The 18,974-nt window shown below is 41.9% G+C and overlaps 1 protein-coding gene across 2 annotated transcripts; it reads left to right on the forward strand.

The window, feature by feature from the left end:
- Positions 1-382: 382 nt before the first annotated feature.
- klf11a (Kruppel-like factor 11a) lies at positions 383-18,220 on the forward strand. 2 transcript variants are annotated; one of them, XM_034699142.1, is made up of 5 exons: positions 383-463; positions 9,749-9,950; positions 14,276-14,497; positions 14,609-15,497; positions 15,847-18,220. In XM_034699142.1, the coding sequence occupies exons 3-5, from the start codon at positions 14,285-14,287 to the stop codon at positions 16,140-16,142; spliced, it is 1,398 nt and encodes a 465-aa protein (XP_034555033.1). In that variant the 5' UTR covers positions 383-463; positions 9,749-9,950; positions 14,276-14,284; the 3' UTR covers positions 16,143-18,220. The 2 variants fall into 2 exon arrangements, with proteins under 2 accessions (XP_034555033.1, XP_034555034.1); XM_034699143.1 differs by having other exon boundaries at positions 9,781-9,950.
- The last annotated feature ends 754 nt before the right edge of the window (positions 18,221-18,974 follow it).

Below are 18,974 nucleotides of genomic sequence, written 5' to 3' on the forward strand. Positions count from 1 at the left end.
GAGAGTGGGGAACTTTTTAAAACATATTATATATATTTATTTAATCTATTTAAAGAAGAGAACAGAAACTAACAAAACAAAGGAGGCATGAAAGGCAATTTTAAGAAATAAAAGTAAATGATTGAATAAAGACATGAAAAGACATAAAGTTTGCATATTGTTGGAGATTAATTGGTTTTAAAACTGTTCTCACACTGAGACTTTTCTTTAAAACTACAAGTGTTCATTCCTCACATAAATACTTTACTTTTCTATCTTGTGATAGTTTAACCTCAGAAAACAGAAACACTGGCTGTGTTTGAATCTGGGGTTCAGATCTGTAACCCTAAAGCAAACTGTGAGCTTAAATCTAAGCTGAGACTTTCTGGGGTGGATGGTTTTACAGAACCAGTCTCCATCGAGGCGAGACGAGGAGGTGAGTCTGTGCCCGTCGGGATGAGGACTTCAGAGCTCTGCCACACTGGTAGGTCCAACATCTTTAAATATTCATTTCTTATTTCTTTATTTTGCCTGATGCCTTTTTTCTTTCATTCATTTTTTTGATCTTACACTTTCAGTTTTGTTTTAATTTTCCTTTTCTTTTGTTTTATATTTTTTCTTAAGGACATATTTCTTTTCAGAAATAAATTTGCCTTGATATAGATTGAATTAATATTAGTTTCACAGCTGTCATTTTACTGTAAATATCACTAAATGACTCAATACTATGTTTAAATCTCAGGTTGTTATCATGAATAGGTTGAACATAAAAAAAATGTCTTTAATTTAAAGGTTTTTTTTAAATCTAACTTTGGAATAAACCTGACAAAAAAGCAAAAGCAGACTATAATCAAAACTTTTTAAAAATCAGAAGTTGTCCTGAGTTTTTTGGGGAGGGTAAAACTGTAAATTTTCATATTGGAATTATTATTATTTCAGGATATTGAGTCCAAACATAAGAAAAATTATGCTTTCAAAATTGGCATGCAAGACTGTAATGTTTATATAATATTATTGTAGATATGTAGAAACACAGTAAGATGATAAAAATGTCAAAATGAGGACGTAATGTCAGAATAAGCTGAAGCAGTAAAGGAGCTCAATCCTTCAGAGTCTTGTTGAAGTGGACAGAGAGTGGAGAACAGGACAGAGTGTAACTGTAAGTTAAGAGAGAAAAAAGGAAAAAAGTTGCTCTGACTGCACGCTCCCCGCTCCGCCTTCCTCTTCCTGGACAGCAGACGGAGTGTGACCTACATTCAAGTGACCCCACCCACCCTGGACGCCCCCCCCCCCCCCTCTGTCCCCCTCTACATACATACCCCGTGTGGGTGTGTCGGTGGTCGTTGAGGTCGTTGCTGTTTGCTCTGAAGAGTCACATCTGCTGCCCCGATCACGCTCTTCAAGGCTTGAGCGAGACATTTCAGGAGACTGGGATTAGGGATTAAAAACCAGACCTGCTCCGGGACTAAACTCTGGGACTGAACAAAGAAAAGTCAAACATTACTTTAACTTCTGAACTACACTTGATCACTAAATGTGGAGTCACTGGATGAACTCAACTTAACTTTGGGAAGAAGTCCTTGGAAAAAAAATTAGGTACCAAACTTTTGGACTTAAATTGAGGACCAGACTAAAGGCGCCCACACACTCAACCTAGCTGCTCCAAACTGTGCAGAAGCTCAACTGTCCCCCCTCCCCAGTCCCTCCCTGGTCTGCCCTCACATTGCTCCAGACCCAACTAGCCCTGAGCACGATTAGGCCTTCGACAAAGCAGAGCCCTGTTAATATAATGACTCAGCAGTGGTTGCAGACATGTCGAGCGATGGACCCGTCTGATCGTTTCATTTGTGTTAAATTCTCCAGACTTCATCCTCGTCACCTTGTGGGATGCTGATTGATGACGTGCATGCTGTGGATTAACTCGCACATATTACACTCCGGTGATCGTTAACTCTCCTCCTTCTGCAGGAGTCACTTCCTTCACCCTCTTTCTTTGACAGAAGTTGAATTTCGTGGCAATAAGAGTGGTTGCATTATTATAAGTCGTGTCCACGAACCAGACTTTGGGGGCGAAATAAGGTTGGGCACAGTAAGGACTTCCTGGTGTGGGTGTGCCTTGAAGGGACTAAGGACTAATCTCAGAGACTGAACTTAAAAATGGGGAACAAGATGACCTAATTTCTTAGGACCAAGTCCCAAGGGTACTAATCTGGTTAACCAAACTTTGGCACTAGACTCTGGGTCTCATCTCATCTTTCTGTAGCCACAACAAAGTTTTGGGTGGTGTAAATTTGGCTACACCCCCTGACGTAAGCAGTACTTTCTTCTAGCCCAACAAGGAGTTGGTGCTACTCTGGAACCAGTTTTTCTTGCTGAGGGGCCAGTCCTTTGGTGGTCTAAACACAAAGAACTGGTTCAAGATTAGGCACTGGCTGGAACTGTCATGGTGGAAAAGGGTCTTAACACAGGACTTCCCCCAGAGACTTTCGGCAAAAATAGAAGTCTTGTGTATAGAATGGAGCGGATCCAGTGGAAGTTAACACATTGACTAGAATACAAACCTATCAGATTCGGCACCATGACGGATCAGGGATGGACCGGACACTGATCCGGTGGAATTTGGTCGCAAGTGACTACACCCTGGGACTGGACTCTGTCCTCAACTTTAGGGATTAACCCTGGGACTAAACTGTGGGACAAGCCAACTTTACTTGGGAGGTAAACTCAGGGACCTGCTTAGGGGACTAAACTGGCAGTCTTAACTCAGAAACTAAACCAGGAGACTTATTCTAAGACTGAACTTAGGGACTAACCACAGGGCAAAGCTTAGGGACTTACCTGTGAGACAAATCTCTTTGGTACCCACCTTTGGGACTACATTGAGGACCAAACTTAGAGACCTATCTCAAGGACTTAGCTCTGGGATTAAACTCAGGAGTTAAACTTTAGGACCAATCCCGGTCATTTATCCTTAGGTCTAAACTTGATGACAGAGCTCTCTGAGAACTCATGTCAGCGTTTACAGTCACATCCAAAAAAGGCTGAGTTAGCCATTAACTTCAGTGTGAAGCTAACCTCAACATGTGAGTAAACTGACACACACACTTTAAAAAAGGCTGATGATCTCTTTCTTCAGCAGAGCTTTTTTGTCCCTTAATAACGTCTTTATTTGTAGAGTGGATCAGTGAAACAGAGAAGTAGCGGTATGATCCTTTAACTGATGATTTCAGAGACCTGTAGCAGCTGAACTGTCACCGCCGAACGTGAACGTGAGCAGTGTGAGTGTGAGTTTGTGCCCGGAGGGGGCAGGGGTAGTTCTTGGAGGTCTGATTCTTGGAAGTCTTGAAGAAGGAACGACCTTTGACCTCACAGTTATGTGCAGGGTCACAACCTCGCAAATTCACCCACACAGCAGAGCAGAGGATTACTTCTGCCTCTCAGGGATCTTTACTCTGTGTGGTGATTTCACTGATGCCATTATCCTGAGGGGCTGGAGATGAGCAGCAGAACAAACAACACATGTTTACACTTCTAAATATTTTCAGGACCCACACTAACAGAAAATACTAAAAACACATACATAGAAAAATTACAGCTAAGTTCAGTTTTATCCTTACACCAGGTTTTAAGTCTTTGACAGGAGAAGTGGTAAAGGATGGCTTAAAAGACTCTTACAGACCGATCTAAGCCCAAGAGTAACATAAACATGTTGCTGTAGTCTGAGTATTATCGACCAATCAACAGTCTGTATGGAGAGCAAAAGCAGGAGGAACACAATCCAGCGTAGTGAGATCCCTGTGATGATTTCTATCTCTCTATAAACAGATCTCTGCATGAAGAGCAGCTAACAATCTGTTCTAGATCAAACATTTACACTGAGACACAAACCTGCTTGATGCTGTGTCACTAAAGACAATCAGCGTTTAGATTTCCTGACTTCCCTGAACGCAGCATCAGAAATGATGGATCCCACCTCCATTCAACAAACAAACATTGTAGACGTAGTTTTCTTCTCCTCTTGAGGACAGACCTGACAAAGCTTTTTACTTTCAGCTACAACTAACCTGTAATTACAGATTCTGATTCAGAGACATGTTGAATCTGGATCTCAGGGTCTGGATTCTAGTCTGAGGAGGGTTCTGGTCTCTGTCTGTAGTCTGAGTAGTATCCACCAATCAGGTGTCAGCAGGAGAAACAGTCTGTATGGAGAGCAACAGCAGGTGTTCTAGAATTCTGACATCATCAAAGACAGAGTTCCAGAATTCTGTCTTTGATGATGTCAGAGTTCTGTCTTTGATGATGTCAGAATTCTGTCTTTGATGATGTCAGAGTTCTGTCTTTGATGATGTCAGAGTTCTGTCTTTGATGATGTCAGAATTCTGTCTTTGATGATGTCAGAGTTCTGTCTTTGATGATGTCAGAATTCTGAGAACAAATGGAACATTCTGTGAAGAAGGTCAGACCTAAAAAAAACATCAGTGTCTCTAATCGTCTTTCATAGACCTCCATTCAACAAACGAACATTGTAGATGTAGTTTTCTTCTCCTCTCGAGGACAGACCTGACAAAGCTGGACTTTTTTTTTTTGGACATCACAAGAACATCAGTTCCTGTTTCAGGTTCATACCGCTGAAGGACGTCAGAGGGAAGCCTCTGTGGAACTGTTTACAGTGAAGCTGAGACTCAACACAAACATATGAACAGGCGCTCCTTTGCCAACATATCTGGATGGTTGAGTCTCAGTTTCACTGTAAACAGTTCCACAGAGGCTTCTCTCTGGCTTCCTTCAGCGGTATGAACCTGAAACAGGAACTGATGTTCTTGTGATGTTCTTTAATTAACGGGTCTTCAGTTTGCTGAAATAACAACATCATGATGCAGATTACTCCAAAGTCCAAAGTCAAGCTTTGTCAGGTCTGTCCTCAAGAGGAGAAGAAAACTATGTCTACAATGTTTGTTTGTTGAATGGAGGTCTATGAAAGAGGATTAGAGACACTGATGTTCTTTTAGCTCTGACCTTCTTCACGGAATGTTCCATTTGTTCTCAGAATTCTGACATCATCAAAGACAGAATTCTGACATCATCACAGACAGAATTCTGACATCATCAAAGACAGAATTCTGGAATTCTGTCTTTGATGTCAGGATTCTAGAACACCTGCTGTTCCTCTCCATACAGACTGTTTCTCTCTCAGTAGCTTATTTACTGTGAAACTGAGACTTACCACAAACAGAAGAACAGTGTTACCCTGGGGGATGTAATGAACAAAGTAGTGACTGTTTATTTTGCAGACATATGAAAACACGGCCTCTTCTCAGGTTGTGTTCTTTGCTCTAAACAACTCAGCACACAGAAAAAGGAAGTCTTGGTCAGAAGTTGTTTGCTGGAAACACCAACATACAGAGGAGTCGGCCATTGTTCTTGGAGGCATGCATCATTGTTGGATGATAAGTTGATGGATTCAGAGATGACTGTTTGTTTGAATCAAAGGGGAAATCAGATGTTTATGGTTCAGAGGTCCGGTCATGATTTGGGAGTCGTCTGTACGCTGATGACAACCTGTTGTTTGTTGGAGCTGTTTGTCCGGATACTGAAGACTCAACACACATCACTGTTGTTTTCAAAACATCAGCAACAAGTAGAGAGGAGAGTCGGGTTTCTTTGAACATCAGCTCTCTGTGCTGCACATTTCAGATTCAGTGAGGATGTTTTAGAACGGTGGATTCTATGAAGGAGGTTGTTCAACTTTCTTTAAATTGAAGGGAGATGAATGTTTTGTGCACAGACATGAACACAAAATGGGAAAATTCCACCTTCTTTCTTTCCTCCCAGAATGCACTGCACTTCCTCTGATCATGAGTTTGGTTGCAGGTTCTTTGCTCTGACTTCATGCTGCAAACAGCTGCCTGGGCTGAGCTTGGTCCTCTGATTTCCTCCCTGCACAAGTCTGGGAGTGTTTTCTGCCTGGAAACCGTTTTTCATGGACGGACCGCCTGTGTGTTTTCCCTCTTTCCCTTTTTTTTTATTTCGCAACCTCGCTGAACTTGAAAATGAAAATGAACTCACGTCACCCCTGCCTGCTGCCAGATCCTGCTTTTGTCCCAGTTTTCCTCTCTGAGTGTCTGTGCTGAGTTTACTCTCTCTCTCTCTCTCTCTCTCTCTCTCTCTCTCTCTCTCTCTCTCTCTCTCTCTCTCTCTCTCTCTCTCTCTCTCTCTGCAGACAGTTACAGCAGCAGCATGTTGAGCTAACTCACTTTGAATAAGGAAGCTGTTTATGTAGTTTGTGAACGAGCTGCACGCGGAAGCAGCCCGCCGCCGCCGCCGCTTAGAGGTGTTTTAAGGGCGAGCGGGTGATCTGAGGCCGGCCGACGGAAGACTTCTCTGCTTCTGTTAAACACTGATAGATGAAGCATCACATCACACTCAGCTCTTTGTCTGCCTCCTTCTCAGACTAGATGACGTATCACCCTCCCTCACCTCCACCTCCACCTCCACCTTCCTCCCCCCCCTGTCTGTTGATGATGATGATGATGGTAGCTCGACCTCCAGGCTCCTGCGGCAGCTAAAAGGGTTAACATGCAGCCACAACAAAGAAGCCGGTGCTGGGCCGGCGTGTGCACGAGTGTGTGAGGGAATGGGGGAGGAAGGGGGAGGCGGGAGGCAGGGGGGTGCGCTCTGGCTGCCTTCTAGCCCCGCCCTGGACTTCTTTATTGGAGAGGCTGTTTACAACCTCGACGCATAGGAGTCCCCGGGTTCATCGGCCCGGTGGGGAGGGGGTGAGGAGGATGGGGGAGGAGGAGGAGGAGGAGGAGGGGAGGTAGTTGGACTCACAAGAGAGCATGGAGGAAAATGGTACAGGAAGAAGACAATAATGAAACATGTTGAGGGCCTCAGAGCTGCAGGATTTCTTTCCGCCTTTGTTTGGTCCGTCACTTCTTCGCTCTTTATTTTCCGTCTTTGTTTCTCTCTCTTCATCGTTGGAGCAGAACGTGAAGGGAGGACGAACCCTGTGGACTTTCCTCTGCAGCAGCCAGACCCACATGTCCACCCTGTAGGAACATGCAGCAGGGTCACTTTGTTTGGTCTCTGTAACATGTTGTATTCTCCTTTAATCATCACAAAGACAGTCATCTTTTTCCTTTAAAAAACAGCAAACAATATTTACACTTTTCTGCACATGTACTCAAATCAGATCCTCTAAAAGTCTCTGTTGTTCCTTCTCTTCTAACTCTGCACCAACATGCTTGTTTATAATCAGCTGGAGTTCACACACTCCTCCCTTCCACTCCTGTTTACATCTTTATTATACATGAGGCTCTATATTTAGTGACATAGTGCAGCGTTCTTACAGGTGGATGGATCAGGAAAGAAGAATAAGCCTAAAAGAACTTCTTACAAATACATATGATGCATTATATTTATATTAGATTCTAGATTCTCCATCTTTATTCACACTTTGGAAGCAGTTCGCTGTTTATTTTCGTCTCTTTCTTGCTCAAAAATCTTTTAAAATCTTAAAAATAAATTATACATAGTTCATTGTCAAAGCCCCCCCCCCTGTCAAAGCCCCCCCCCCCCGACTGTGGAACAGCCTGCCAGAGGAAATCAGACCTGCAGAGTCAGTCCCTCATTTTATTTCACTACTCAAGACACACTTTTATCATAAAGCTTTTATTTTGTGAATTTATTTTAATCTTTAACATTTTATATCTCTGCTTTTGTTGTGTCTTTATTATTTTTGAGAAGCACTTTGTTACTTGTATTGACAAGTGCTATACACATAATGGTATTATTAATATTATTATTATTATTGTTGTCAATACAAGCTTTCATGATTCAGGAACACATGCAAGCAGCTAGACCTAGACCCCGCCCCCCCATGTGTCCCTTTCTGTTATATATCTCACTATGGGGGGTAATAATGTTGTTCTGTGTTGCAAGTGATGACACTGACTTTAATTCATCTGTTCTCAGTGTGTGATGATTTAAATCTGTAACATTGGGTACAGGTTTATGTGAGAGTATATTTACTTTGAGCTTATTTACACTCTTTCTGGTTTATCGGTTTGCCTGAATGTGTCCGTGGGTTTGTACGTGTGCAGGTTTATTTTAAGTTATTTCATGTAGGCGGGGTTTATACATGTATATAAATATATACGACAACAATCCTATTTGTTTACCTATCCCAGCATTCTACTTTTATTCACAATGACATTCCCAAGCTTTGAATTTTCTGTCAATTTCTCTCACCACGATGACCACCTCATTTTATTTGAATGTTTAGACAACCTGTTTGATGTTTCTCTTTACTTTATGAAAAATGCTTTGTAACTTTGACTAGCTGCAAAACTTGTTTCAATTTTGTTCTGAATAAAAACTTAAATAAAAAAAAAATCTTAAAAATGACCACTTATGAAGCAACTTATTGACTTGTTGTTCCAGTTCTCATATAAATAAATGCAAATTTAAATAATAATACATATATTTGTTTCAATATGTGTGTTTTTATAGAGATAACTTCTGATTTAACAGATTTTAATAATACAAAACATGATAAAAAAAATCTGAATTAACTTGATACACTTCATTTTTAATGTTTATAGTTGACAACATGATTAAAATGTGGTTTCTGAACTTAAAATACAAACCCGTTGTCAAAAACGTTGATTCAAATATTATTTTATTGATTTAAAATGATTTATGTTTACAGTTTTTTATAAAGTAATCCAAGTGATTCCACATCTGTAAGCATTCCATGGTGATGGATTCTTATCTGCCTGTTAAATGTGACTGAACTCTTTTCAGTGGATTGTTTTGACATGACGTGTGATCAGTTTGACTCTGGTGTTGCTCATGTTAATAACCGCTGTCAAGGGGTTTTGACCAATCAGAATCAAGCTTCTTACACAACCGGAAGATCAGTGAGAAAGCCAACTTTGAATAACCTGAACATTAAAACAACAAATATAATTGTGTTTCTATTTTTGGGACATATCAGGTGTTTAAATTTAAAATATAAAAACATCTAATTTTAAATAAAATTATTTTGAATTTTTTTGTATTAGTTGTTTTAATTTTGCAGCAAATTAAGAGGTTATTTCAATCTCTTAAGAAGCCTGTAAAGTTTAAATTAATGTCACTTAGTGTAAAATTCCAAATGACTGTTTCCCTCTCTCTCACATGAGCAGACATCTTTGTGAGTTATTCTCTGTGTTTAAAATTAAATAAATTAAATAAAATTATTTTGAATTGTATAGTCTTAGTTGTATTAATTTTGCAGCACATTTAGAGGTTATTTTAATCTCTTCAGAAGCCTGTAAAGTTTAAATTAATGTAACTTGGTGACTCCCCCATGACTGTGTTTCCCTCTCTCTCACATGAGCAGACATCTTTGTTTGTTATTCTCTGTGTTTAATTCTCCTTATATTTTAATATTGAGTGTATTATATTGAATCTGCAGTTGTTCCCTCCATGCCTCTGGCGCGCGTGCCCGCGGGTGTCGCGGTCCCGTCTGCTTCCCAACCTTTCCCCCAGATCGAGCGCGCGCTGCCGGGTTCAGCGGGTTTACTCTGACACCGCTGACTCCCCGGCCCCGCCCCCTTCAGCCACGCACCCCGCGTCGGACCAATCAGAGCGCGGCCACGTACTGATCACGCACCGCCTCGCCTCTGATTGGCCCGGCTCCGCTACACCTATGGCTGTGATTGGCTGCGTGTTACCACCCGCCAGACTGCTCTCAATTTTGTTTCTGTTTTTTTTTTTTTTTCAGTCTCTTTTTATTTTTTTGGTGTCTCCTCTCAGCTGAAGCAGTCTGCTGGCTGCTGGCAGAGACTCAGAGACTCTGATTACTGACTGCTCACACTCTGCTGCTGCCGGAGCTGCTGCTGCTGCTGCTGGAGCTCTTCCTCACACACACTGTTCCTCACACACTCTTCCTCGGGCTCAGCTGCACGCCGGAGCGGTCCTGTCAGGTGAGTCCTCCCATGCACCCTGCTGCTTTGTGTTATAAAGTTGTTATTACTGTGTTTATAAGTGATGCTTACCTGCAGCTTCATAACAACACGCGCTGCTCTGAGGTCAGCTCGTGAGGCGTTCAGGTGAGCCTCTGTTTTGGGATTATTTTGGCCCTGTCTGCTGGTTTATTTGAGGTCATACTGAACCCACTGTCTCTGAGTGTGTGTGTGTGTGTGTGAGAGTGTGTGTGTGTGTGTGTGTGTGTGTGTGTGTTCACAACAGTTGCATCACTGCAGCGCATCGCTGTATCATAAAGTTTAAAGATGCTCTCAGGCTGCTGCAGGCTGACCTCAGCTGACTTGTTTTCATGAAAGTTTTTTGCAGATTTTCTGCAAGTTTCTCTTAAAAATGAGGTTTCAGTTTGCTGTCTTTGTTGTTGGATGATTTCTGGCAGTGATGATTGAGGTGTGCAGCCTGTTAATGCTTTATAATATCACACTGCTGCTAATGAATGTCCCATAGACATTCATAAAGTCTGATAAATGTCATTATGCTTTAGATTCAAATGAAGCATTAAGATGTGTTTTCTCTTCAGTCAAACATGGAGAAAATGTTAAAATGATGTAATATTAAATGAAGTGCATGCTCTTATCTGTGAAGCATTGATTAGTTTTGTTGTGACAAGACAACCAATAAATATGTGGTGCATTAAATGTCAGAAAAATCAAAATATATGTCACATAAAAAACACAAGCTGGCACTTCAACACTCCTATACAAAGATATATCAGTTAATTATTAAATATAGCACCTGTGAATGAATGCTTAACATAATCATAAAATTGATGCTAATTTTATATTTGCATTAATTCAGATTAAATCATTATAATCACTTATTTTATTGACATTATTATGAGATCAAAACACCAATAAATCCACTTTATTGCTAGAAGAAATAGCTGAAAAACAAAAATACCTTATGTGTTTTTTTGTTTAAATAGTCTGCAAAATGTCTCATTCAGTTTCTGCATCAAAATTTGAACATCAGAGTCATAATTGATTATTTTTATTTCATCAATTGATCGATTGAGGCTCTATTTTGTCCTAAAGCTGCACCTTAAAAAACAGCAGCTCAGCCCAACAAAGAGACAGCAGAGGAACAACACGACAACACCACATACCAACACAAAACTACAGAAATCATGAGAATAAAACAAGAGGAGGTGTCAGGTGTAATCAATACACCCTCTCTGGGTTGATGTAATCAAGGTGTTGTTTTGTTGTCAGTGAACAGGTGCTCTATAAAACATTAAAACATTAAAACAACAGAGGCAGGGTCACGTTAGTGTAAGTGATGATAGATGTCTCTGCATTGTTTCCTGCTGCTGTGATCTCATTATGTGTTGCTTTGTGATGTGTTTGAGTGATTTTATGCGTGGGAAATCACAGCGCCGGCACTTGTGTGTTCAAGAGCGTGCGTGCGTGCGTGTGTTTGTTGCAACAGATTGACTTTGTTTTGTCCAACTATACTTCCTGTTTCTGTCTCTCTCTCTTCTTGGACGAGTCGGTGCATGCTAATATGGGAGGAGGAGAAGGGGGCGGGGCTTGCTTCATTCTTTTTTTTTCTTCTATTTTTTTCCGGGGGGTGTAATATTTGGCACGCCACCTCCCGCCATCTATTCTGGGTGCAGGGGAGGTTCCCCGTCGGCTGGGTGTACCCGCTGCAGTGGGGCCCCGCTCTCTCTCTCTCTCTCTCCTTCTCATGCTCTCTCTCTATATCTATTTATCTAGGTCTCTCGCCCCTTGCTCGCCCTCCCTCCACCCTTCCTGTATGTGCAGCTGAGCATTTGCCAGATGCCAGCCAACTTAACCCAGCACCCTTTGTCCCCCGGTCACCTCCCACCTTCTCATTTATGTGGGGTGACATTTTTCCCACTGCTGTCGTTTTTTAATTCTTATTTATTTATTTGTATATTTTCATAAATGGACGAACAGTTTGTTATACAGAGGGCGGGGGGGGGAAACGGTGACATCACCAGTAGTTACATAGACGGGTGTGCTTTTGTTCGTATAGAAGAAGGAAAAACTGCTGATTGAGGACTTAAACATTTTGCTTCCCCACTAATATTAAGTTAAATCTTATATTCTTTACACAACAGAACTTTATGCAGACTTTATTTTTATTATAGAAAGAAAAATAACCTAACATTGAGCCATATGGATCAACATTTGGGATCCCCACACATATTCATAGTTGTTTCCCTGTTTTAAATTATTCTTCAGATCATCAGCAGAACTTTAAACTTTCAAACATGATGTTTCAATTTTTAGACAACTTTAATTTGAATAACCAGGAAGGACTCATTTGGGATCCCAACTTGTGTTAAAGCATTTTGGACAAGAGGACTCTTGTTTATCAACTTGTTTTTGACATCAAACTTAGGGCATTTCATTTGAGGACTTTTAATTGGAACTATAAAGGGAATTGCAGAAAATTTGGGATCCCCAGTTTATATTAAAATTGTGCTAATTTCCCTTGGGATATATTTTTGTTCTTCCTCTTAGCTGAAAAGGAGATCATGCAATGTTGCAGTTCAGAGGCCACCTCTTTGGGAAATTAAAGAACAATTTTGCATCCCGTTTAATATTCAAAGCATCTCAAGCATCTCAGCAGAGTAGATGTGGGATCCCAAATTGCATTTAAAATAACTGTCAGTAAAAGTAATAAGTTTCTAGTTACACATTTGGAATCCCATCTGGAAGAAGGCACATATTTATGTAATTTCCTACCAATTAAAACACATTTTCTGGATATAAAATTATACTTTAAAGAACAGCATAATATGCTGTAAACATAGAACCTTGAAATAATACCTCTGAGCACATTTGGGATCCCAATTCAAACAAAATAACACTGATTTTTAACTGCAAGACAGTTCATCACATTGCATGCTGGCCCATCAGTGAACTGCTTAGCAGAAGAAGCATTTGGGATCCCTACTAACTGAGTTTAACTGATTTTTAAGGCACAGAACAACATGAATCATAACCCTAGAGAGTGTATTATGAACAGAAGGGGACACATTTGGGATCCCACTGTAGTAAGCTATTCTGTCGATAATCAACTTTTCAAAGAACACATTTGGGATCCCAACTAGAAGTAGGCACAGATGTACGTCATTCACTGCCAATTAAAGCTTGTCTTTGCCAGAATTTAAAGAACATAGACCTCCTTTATTGCTAGAAGTACAGAATAGAGAAAACAAGGAACATAACAGAACATATTTGGGATCCCAACTGATTCAAAGTAGTTAAAAAAAAAAGGAGTCAAGCTGGATTTCTGGGCACAATACAACTGAAACCAGAACCTCACAGAGCGCTTTTTTCTAAAGTGCTCATTTGGGATCCCTCCTATGGTCGTAAATGGAGACATTACCCATGATTCATTTGGATCCCATCCAAAGGCAGCACTTTTTAAATAGAATAAACTGCAGATTCTAAGATATGGAGAGGACAGAATCAAAATGAAACACAGTAGAAGCCATTTGGGATCCCAGCTTATTTAAAGAAATGACAAACAAGAAATCAAACAAGTTTGCTGGGCACAAAGTGGCATGCAGCTCAACCTCATAGAGCGTATTTCCAAGTAAAGGGGACACATTTGGGATCCCATGAAGGAATAAAGTAATATAGTTAGATGACTTGTCAGTAAACAACTTTTGAGAGGAGTTATTTGAGATTCCAACAATAAGAAGTCATGCTGATGTCATTTAACCATTTACACGTGTAAAATTAAACCCTAGTGGACATATTTGGGATCCCTTGGACACTTTCCAATGCTGTTTTTTGGTTTTTGACAATAAATATATTAAAGAAAATGATGTTTTAATGTCAGGAGTAGAGAATCCTGAGGAAACAGCAGAACACATTTGGGATCCCAACTTGATTTTTTTACTGTACTCAGTTCCAATGTGTATTCATGAGCTATAGTGTTTCCTTTTACAGTGTTAGTAATGGGGATCACATTTAACAGTTTGAAACCATCACATATTTCAGATCTCGCTTCGGTAATCAAATAAAACCTGTAACCTAGCCCGTCTAAAAGTAAGATCATGAACTCGACGACATAAAACCAGGTTTAGTTTGGCGTATTTACGGAAACTTTGCCCGTAGATCACATTTTGCGAGAATATTAAAAGTGCCTTAATGATGTTTGTTCTTTTACTGACTCTGTTCATTATGTGATGCTTATTTTGATGTTTGACTGACAAAAATAGAACAAAATACAGGACCGAACGATGAACCCTCGTGTTAAAAATCTCCTGACTTCCTGTCTCCTGTAGGTCGACCATATGGACAGGCCACCGGTCTCAACCATGGAGCTGAAGCCGTGTATCGAATACCATGACCTGGAGGCTGCCGAGGCGCTTGTTAGCATGAGTTTCTGGGGTCAAAGGTCACACAAGCCCCGCCCACTCACCCCAACCTCTGACTCCTGTGATTCCATCCATCTCCACCCAGAGGGGGGCGACACTCCGAAAGACTTGATCGCTCTGTCTTCACTGGTGAGACTCAGAATTAAATCTAGTGAAGTTAAAGATAAGAATATTTTTATTATGATAATAAACTTTCTTTGACTTTGAGTTTGATAATAATGTTCTGTTTTCCTCCCACAGTGTATGACTCCTCCACATAGTCCAAGCTTCGCAGAGGCCTCCACCACTGCTGTCCTCACCACCACGACTGCCCTAAGCCCCGCCTCCAGACCACTCCCACCCCGCCCCGGCTCCGCCTTCCTCAGCGACACCCTCACCTCTTCCTCCTCCTGCCCTTTCTCCTCAGAGACTTCACCTCAGACAGAGTCGTCCTGTTTGACTCCACCCGGCAGAGCGATGGCCACCAGCGTCATCCGTCACACTGCCGACCGCCTCACCACTCCTCCTCCTCCTCTTCTTCCTCCTCCCTGCTCCTCCCCGCCCACGCAAATCTCCACGTTGGGAGTTCCACAGACTGCTCCACAGGAGAAAGACCGACCCCCCCCTTCTCCTGTCAGCCCACCCTCCCTGCCCCCTTCAGTGTCGCCTCCTCACCCCTCCCTCCCGCCCCTCACCTGCTCTTCCTCCTCGACCCCCACGGTCTCCTCATCCCCCGTCCTCTGTCAGGTGTTCCCTGTGAGCAGCCGGACAGGTATGATCTCTGCCTTCGTCCAGGCTCCGGTTCAGGTCCAGACTCAGGGGGGGCCCAAACCCATCTTACCCCAATCTCCCCCAAGCTTTGCTCAGCCCCTGCTGGTGGGCTCCGCCATGCCACAGGGGACCGTGATGTTCGTAGTTCCCCAGCAGTCCGTCTCCCAGGGGACGCAGGGTGCACAGACTGTCATGACCCTGGGCAACACAAAACTCCTCCCCCTGGCCCCCGCCCCGGTTTACATGCCGACAGGAGCAAGCGGCAACACCTCGCAGGCCGACTTTTCCCGCCGACGAAACTACGTCTGCAACTTCCCCGGCTGCAAGAAAACCTACTTCAAGAGCTCCCACCTGAAGGCTCACCTGCGCACACACACAGGTAGGACAACCTCAGGAACCTTAACAACTCAGCTCAGCAGCACTGTACACCAGGTACACTTAAATAGTGGTTATACAACCCCCTGGGGGCGCTCAGGAGAACTGCATCAAGAAATGAATTATGGGATGTACCATGATAAGTACAGCTAAAATTATAAATGTTCACAAATATCATCTGAAATGTAATTTTCTGTCAAAAAACACTAAGGGTTGTAGTTTGTGTTGTTCTTCAAATCGAATGAGAGACCAAGAGAAACCTGAAGAGTCCTCCACCATGACAAAGACCTGTACCTGGTCTGTTGTGATGTGGTTTTGTTTTGATGCTAACCGCTCCTCTTCCTCCTCTTCAGGTGAAAAGCCGTTCAGCTGTCACTGGGAGGGCTGTGACAAAAAGTTCGCCCGCTCAGACGAGCTTTCCCGCCACCGCAGGACGCACACCGGCGAGAAGAAGTTTGTCTGCAACGTGTGCGACCGCCGTTTCATGCGCAGCGACCACCTGACCAAACACGCCCGGCGGCACATGACCACCAAGCGGGCGTCGACGTGGCCCGCTGAAACCCGAGACCTCAACAAAGTGGCTCTGCCAAAGGGCCAAACCAGAGGCCCTGCACTCCCTGTTGGCATGCTGGTTTCCACCGCCAACTAACAGACTCAAGTCAGCGGCCCACAGGGGCCAACTCAGGACCCAGGGCCGGGGCCCGCCCACAAGACTAACAGGTTAAACTGGCTGTTTCAATCAGCTCCACATCAGGAGAAACTTTTACACTTCACACTCCGCTGGTGAACGCTCACTGTGCTCTGGCTACGTTTACATGAACAACAGGGTCATTAACACGGAAAACTCTGATTAACGAAGGCTGGCCAAGATGGCCGCCTCGTCTTTAACAGGTTGCTGTGGCATGAAACAAACGACTGATGGCTGAAGACTTATTTGTGACTTCTGGTTCCTGGCTTATATCAGACTCTACTGTGAGCCAAATGCTAACATTAGCATGTTAGCATGATCATGTTCACATCTCAGAAAATGCACAAGCACATTATTAACCCACAGAAGGAAAGGTGATGCTTTAATCATGCTAACACACTAAGAATTAGCTTTTCAACACATTTAGGTTAGTCAGTTCTCGTTAGCATGTTAGCATTTCATTCTTATTCACATACTTTTGAGATATAAACATTTAAAATGACAACTATAAATGCTATTAATAGTTTGAGAACCAGCTAACTCAATTAGTTATAATTAGCATGTTAGCACGCTAACTTTGTTTAGTGTCATTGAAACGCTAACAAGCTAATTAAAGTTTAAAAACAAGCTAACAATTAGCCTGGTCAAATGTTCACCTTTAGTTTAGAATCTTTTATTAGCTTGTTAACATGCTAATAAGCCATTTTTAAAATGCTAACAGTCATACAGCTAGAATTCTTAACATGCTAATGATAGCATTTAGCTTGGAATGCATTTATGAGTTGAGGAGGTGTCTTGACCTGCTGGTGGCGCTAGAGGAAAAGACTCAGGGTCCCAAAAGTCCGAGCTGGGTTCAAGCTCTAAAGAACCACAAACCAAATTTAGCCTAAGGGAACTTCAGCTTCCTCTCTTTCCTTCCTCTTAGCATTTATCTGTCACTCCGTATGTTTACATATTTACTGTGAACGACCTTTTTATTTGACTTGTTTACACATTGTTCATGGTAAGTCCGATTTTCCAGCTTACGTGATGTTTTTATCGATGCAGGGCACAACTTTTTAAGCGATCACTTAGCTCTTAATGTCAGATCTGACGCAGCAGTTTTCAAATATCAAAGGTTTATAATCCAACGAGTGCCATTTGATTTCCTTCCTGAAGTCACTTTTTAAAGATTCAAACAGTGTTGAGAAGTTCTTCCATCTGCAGCCCTTTAATGTTTTTATACTCACATGTCCCAGCGTTGATGCTGTGCTCTGAAATACGGTGTATTCATGCCACAGTGCTTCAGGTGTTCATTTGTAATAATCAGAGTTTTGCTGTGATGAAGTGAAGGGATGTAGACGGAGCCGGAGCCGCCGGCGGACCACGGAGCGAGTTTTCCGCCATACTCAGGACATTTTATTCCCACAACCACAAACTCACCGGAGGAGGACAAGAGGGCGACAGGCTGCTATTCATCCACGGACAGAAACCAACAAAAACCTGACATTGCACTGGATTTTTTAAATAAATCTTGCTCGTTTTTGTACTCTCTCCGTGTATAATCATGTTTACTACATGTGTAAATGTCACGTTTAGAGAAAAAAAGATGTATGCACTCTTCATTTTTTGCCAAAGCCTCTGTATTGTGCTTCTATTATTGGCTATAACTTCTGTTAATTTGTCTGTGACTGTACATACTGTAAATAGATTGATATCTATATGAATGTTACGTGTATTCCAATCTGCATTTATTGAACAGTACGAGTTATTGATATTTTAAAATGTCAGTGGACAGTATTCCTCACTGTGATACTACCTACTATCTTTGCTTTACACATTATTATTATTATTTAATAAACATTTGTTGAGGAAAAAGTGCTGTTTTTGATAGCTTGATTTGGCCCATAGTGTAGCCAGTAAGAAAATACCTCATCTTATTAAATGTTATTCCTAATAATAACGGCTTATATCGGAATAATCCCATTTCTGAACATTTGCCTGTAAGCGATGGTGAAGAATATGGCTTTTATAATAAAAAGTTACCATGACGAAAAAAAGTGTTTGTAGTTCTTTTCCCCCTCAATGGACTACAATTCATCCCACAGTGGCAGCCTCTGGTCTTAAAATCTGAAGCCCATGTGGAAAACTGCAGTTCATGGAGTGTCCACTAGAGGCTGGCTGAAGAAACACAGGAAACCACATACACACCCATTCAAACAAGACGATCTTTACAGCAGAAAGATACTAAACTTACGAGTTTTGCCCAAATAAGGGCGTGCCTGACTTGATTGACATGCGGGCACCCTGTAGCTGTTAGTATAAAGGCTAAAGGCCCGCCTCTTTACCTCACACTAACTCAGACAATGTTAGGTTGAGTTCAGCATTTCCAATATGGCTGCCGCCGCCGCCTGGCTTCAAAACAGCGCTTCAGGAACAGGTGGGTGACGCCACGGAGACTACGTCCATTTATTATCCAGTCTATGTTCATCCCCTGATGTTTTATCTAGTTAAGTATTTATTCCTGTCAGGAACATTTAGGGTTCAGTTTCAATGATTTTGTGGAAATTTAGCTAAAACAAGCTAACTCTTACCAAATCGATAATGTAATAATGACTTTTTGAGTAAATTTAAAAGGATTGTTCTGGACATTTCTGGAGTTATCTTATGGTATGTTTAGCTTAGCTTAGCTTAGCTTAGCATAACGACTGGAAAAAGGTGGAAACAGTCAGCGACTCAACTTTAGGCCTCCATACATACAAGCAGGCAGTAGAGCTTCACATATTAAAAGACAGACAGAAAATAACATAAATG

Source organism: Notolabrus celidotus, chromosome 13, assembly GCF_009762535.1.
Source record: "Notolabrus celidotus isolate fNotCel1 chromosome 13, fNotCel1.pri, whole genome shotgun sequence".
Classification (NCBI taxonomy): domain Eukaryota; kingdom Metazoa; phylum Chordata; class Actinopteri; order Labriformes; family Labridae; genus Notolabrus; species Notolabrus celidotus.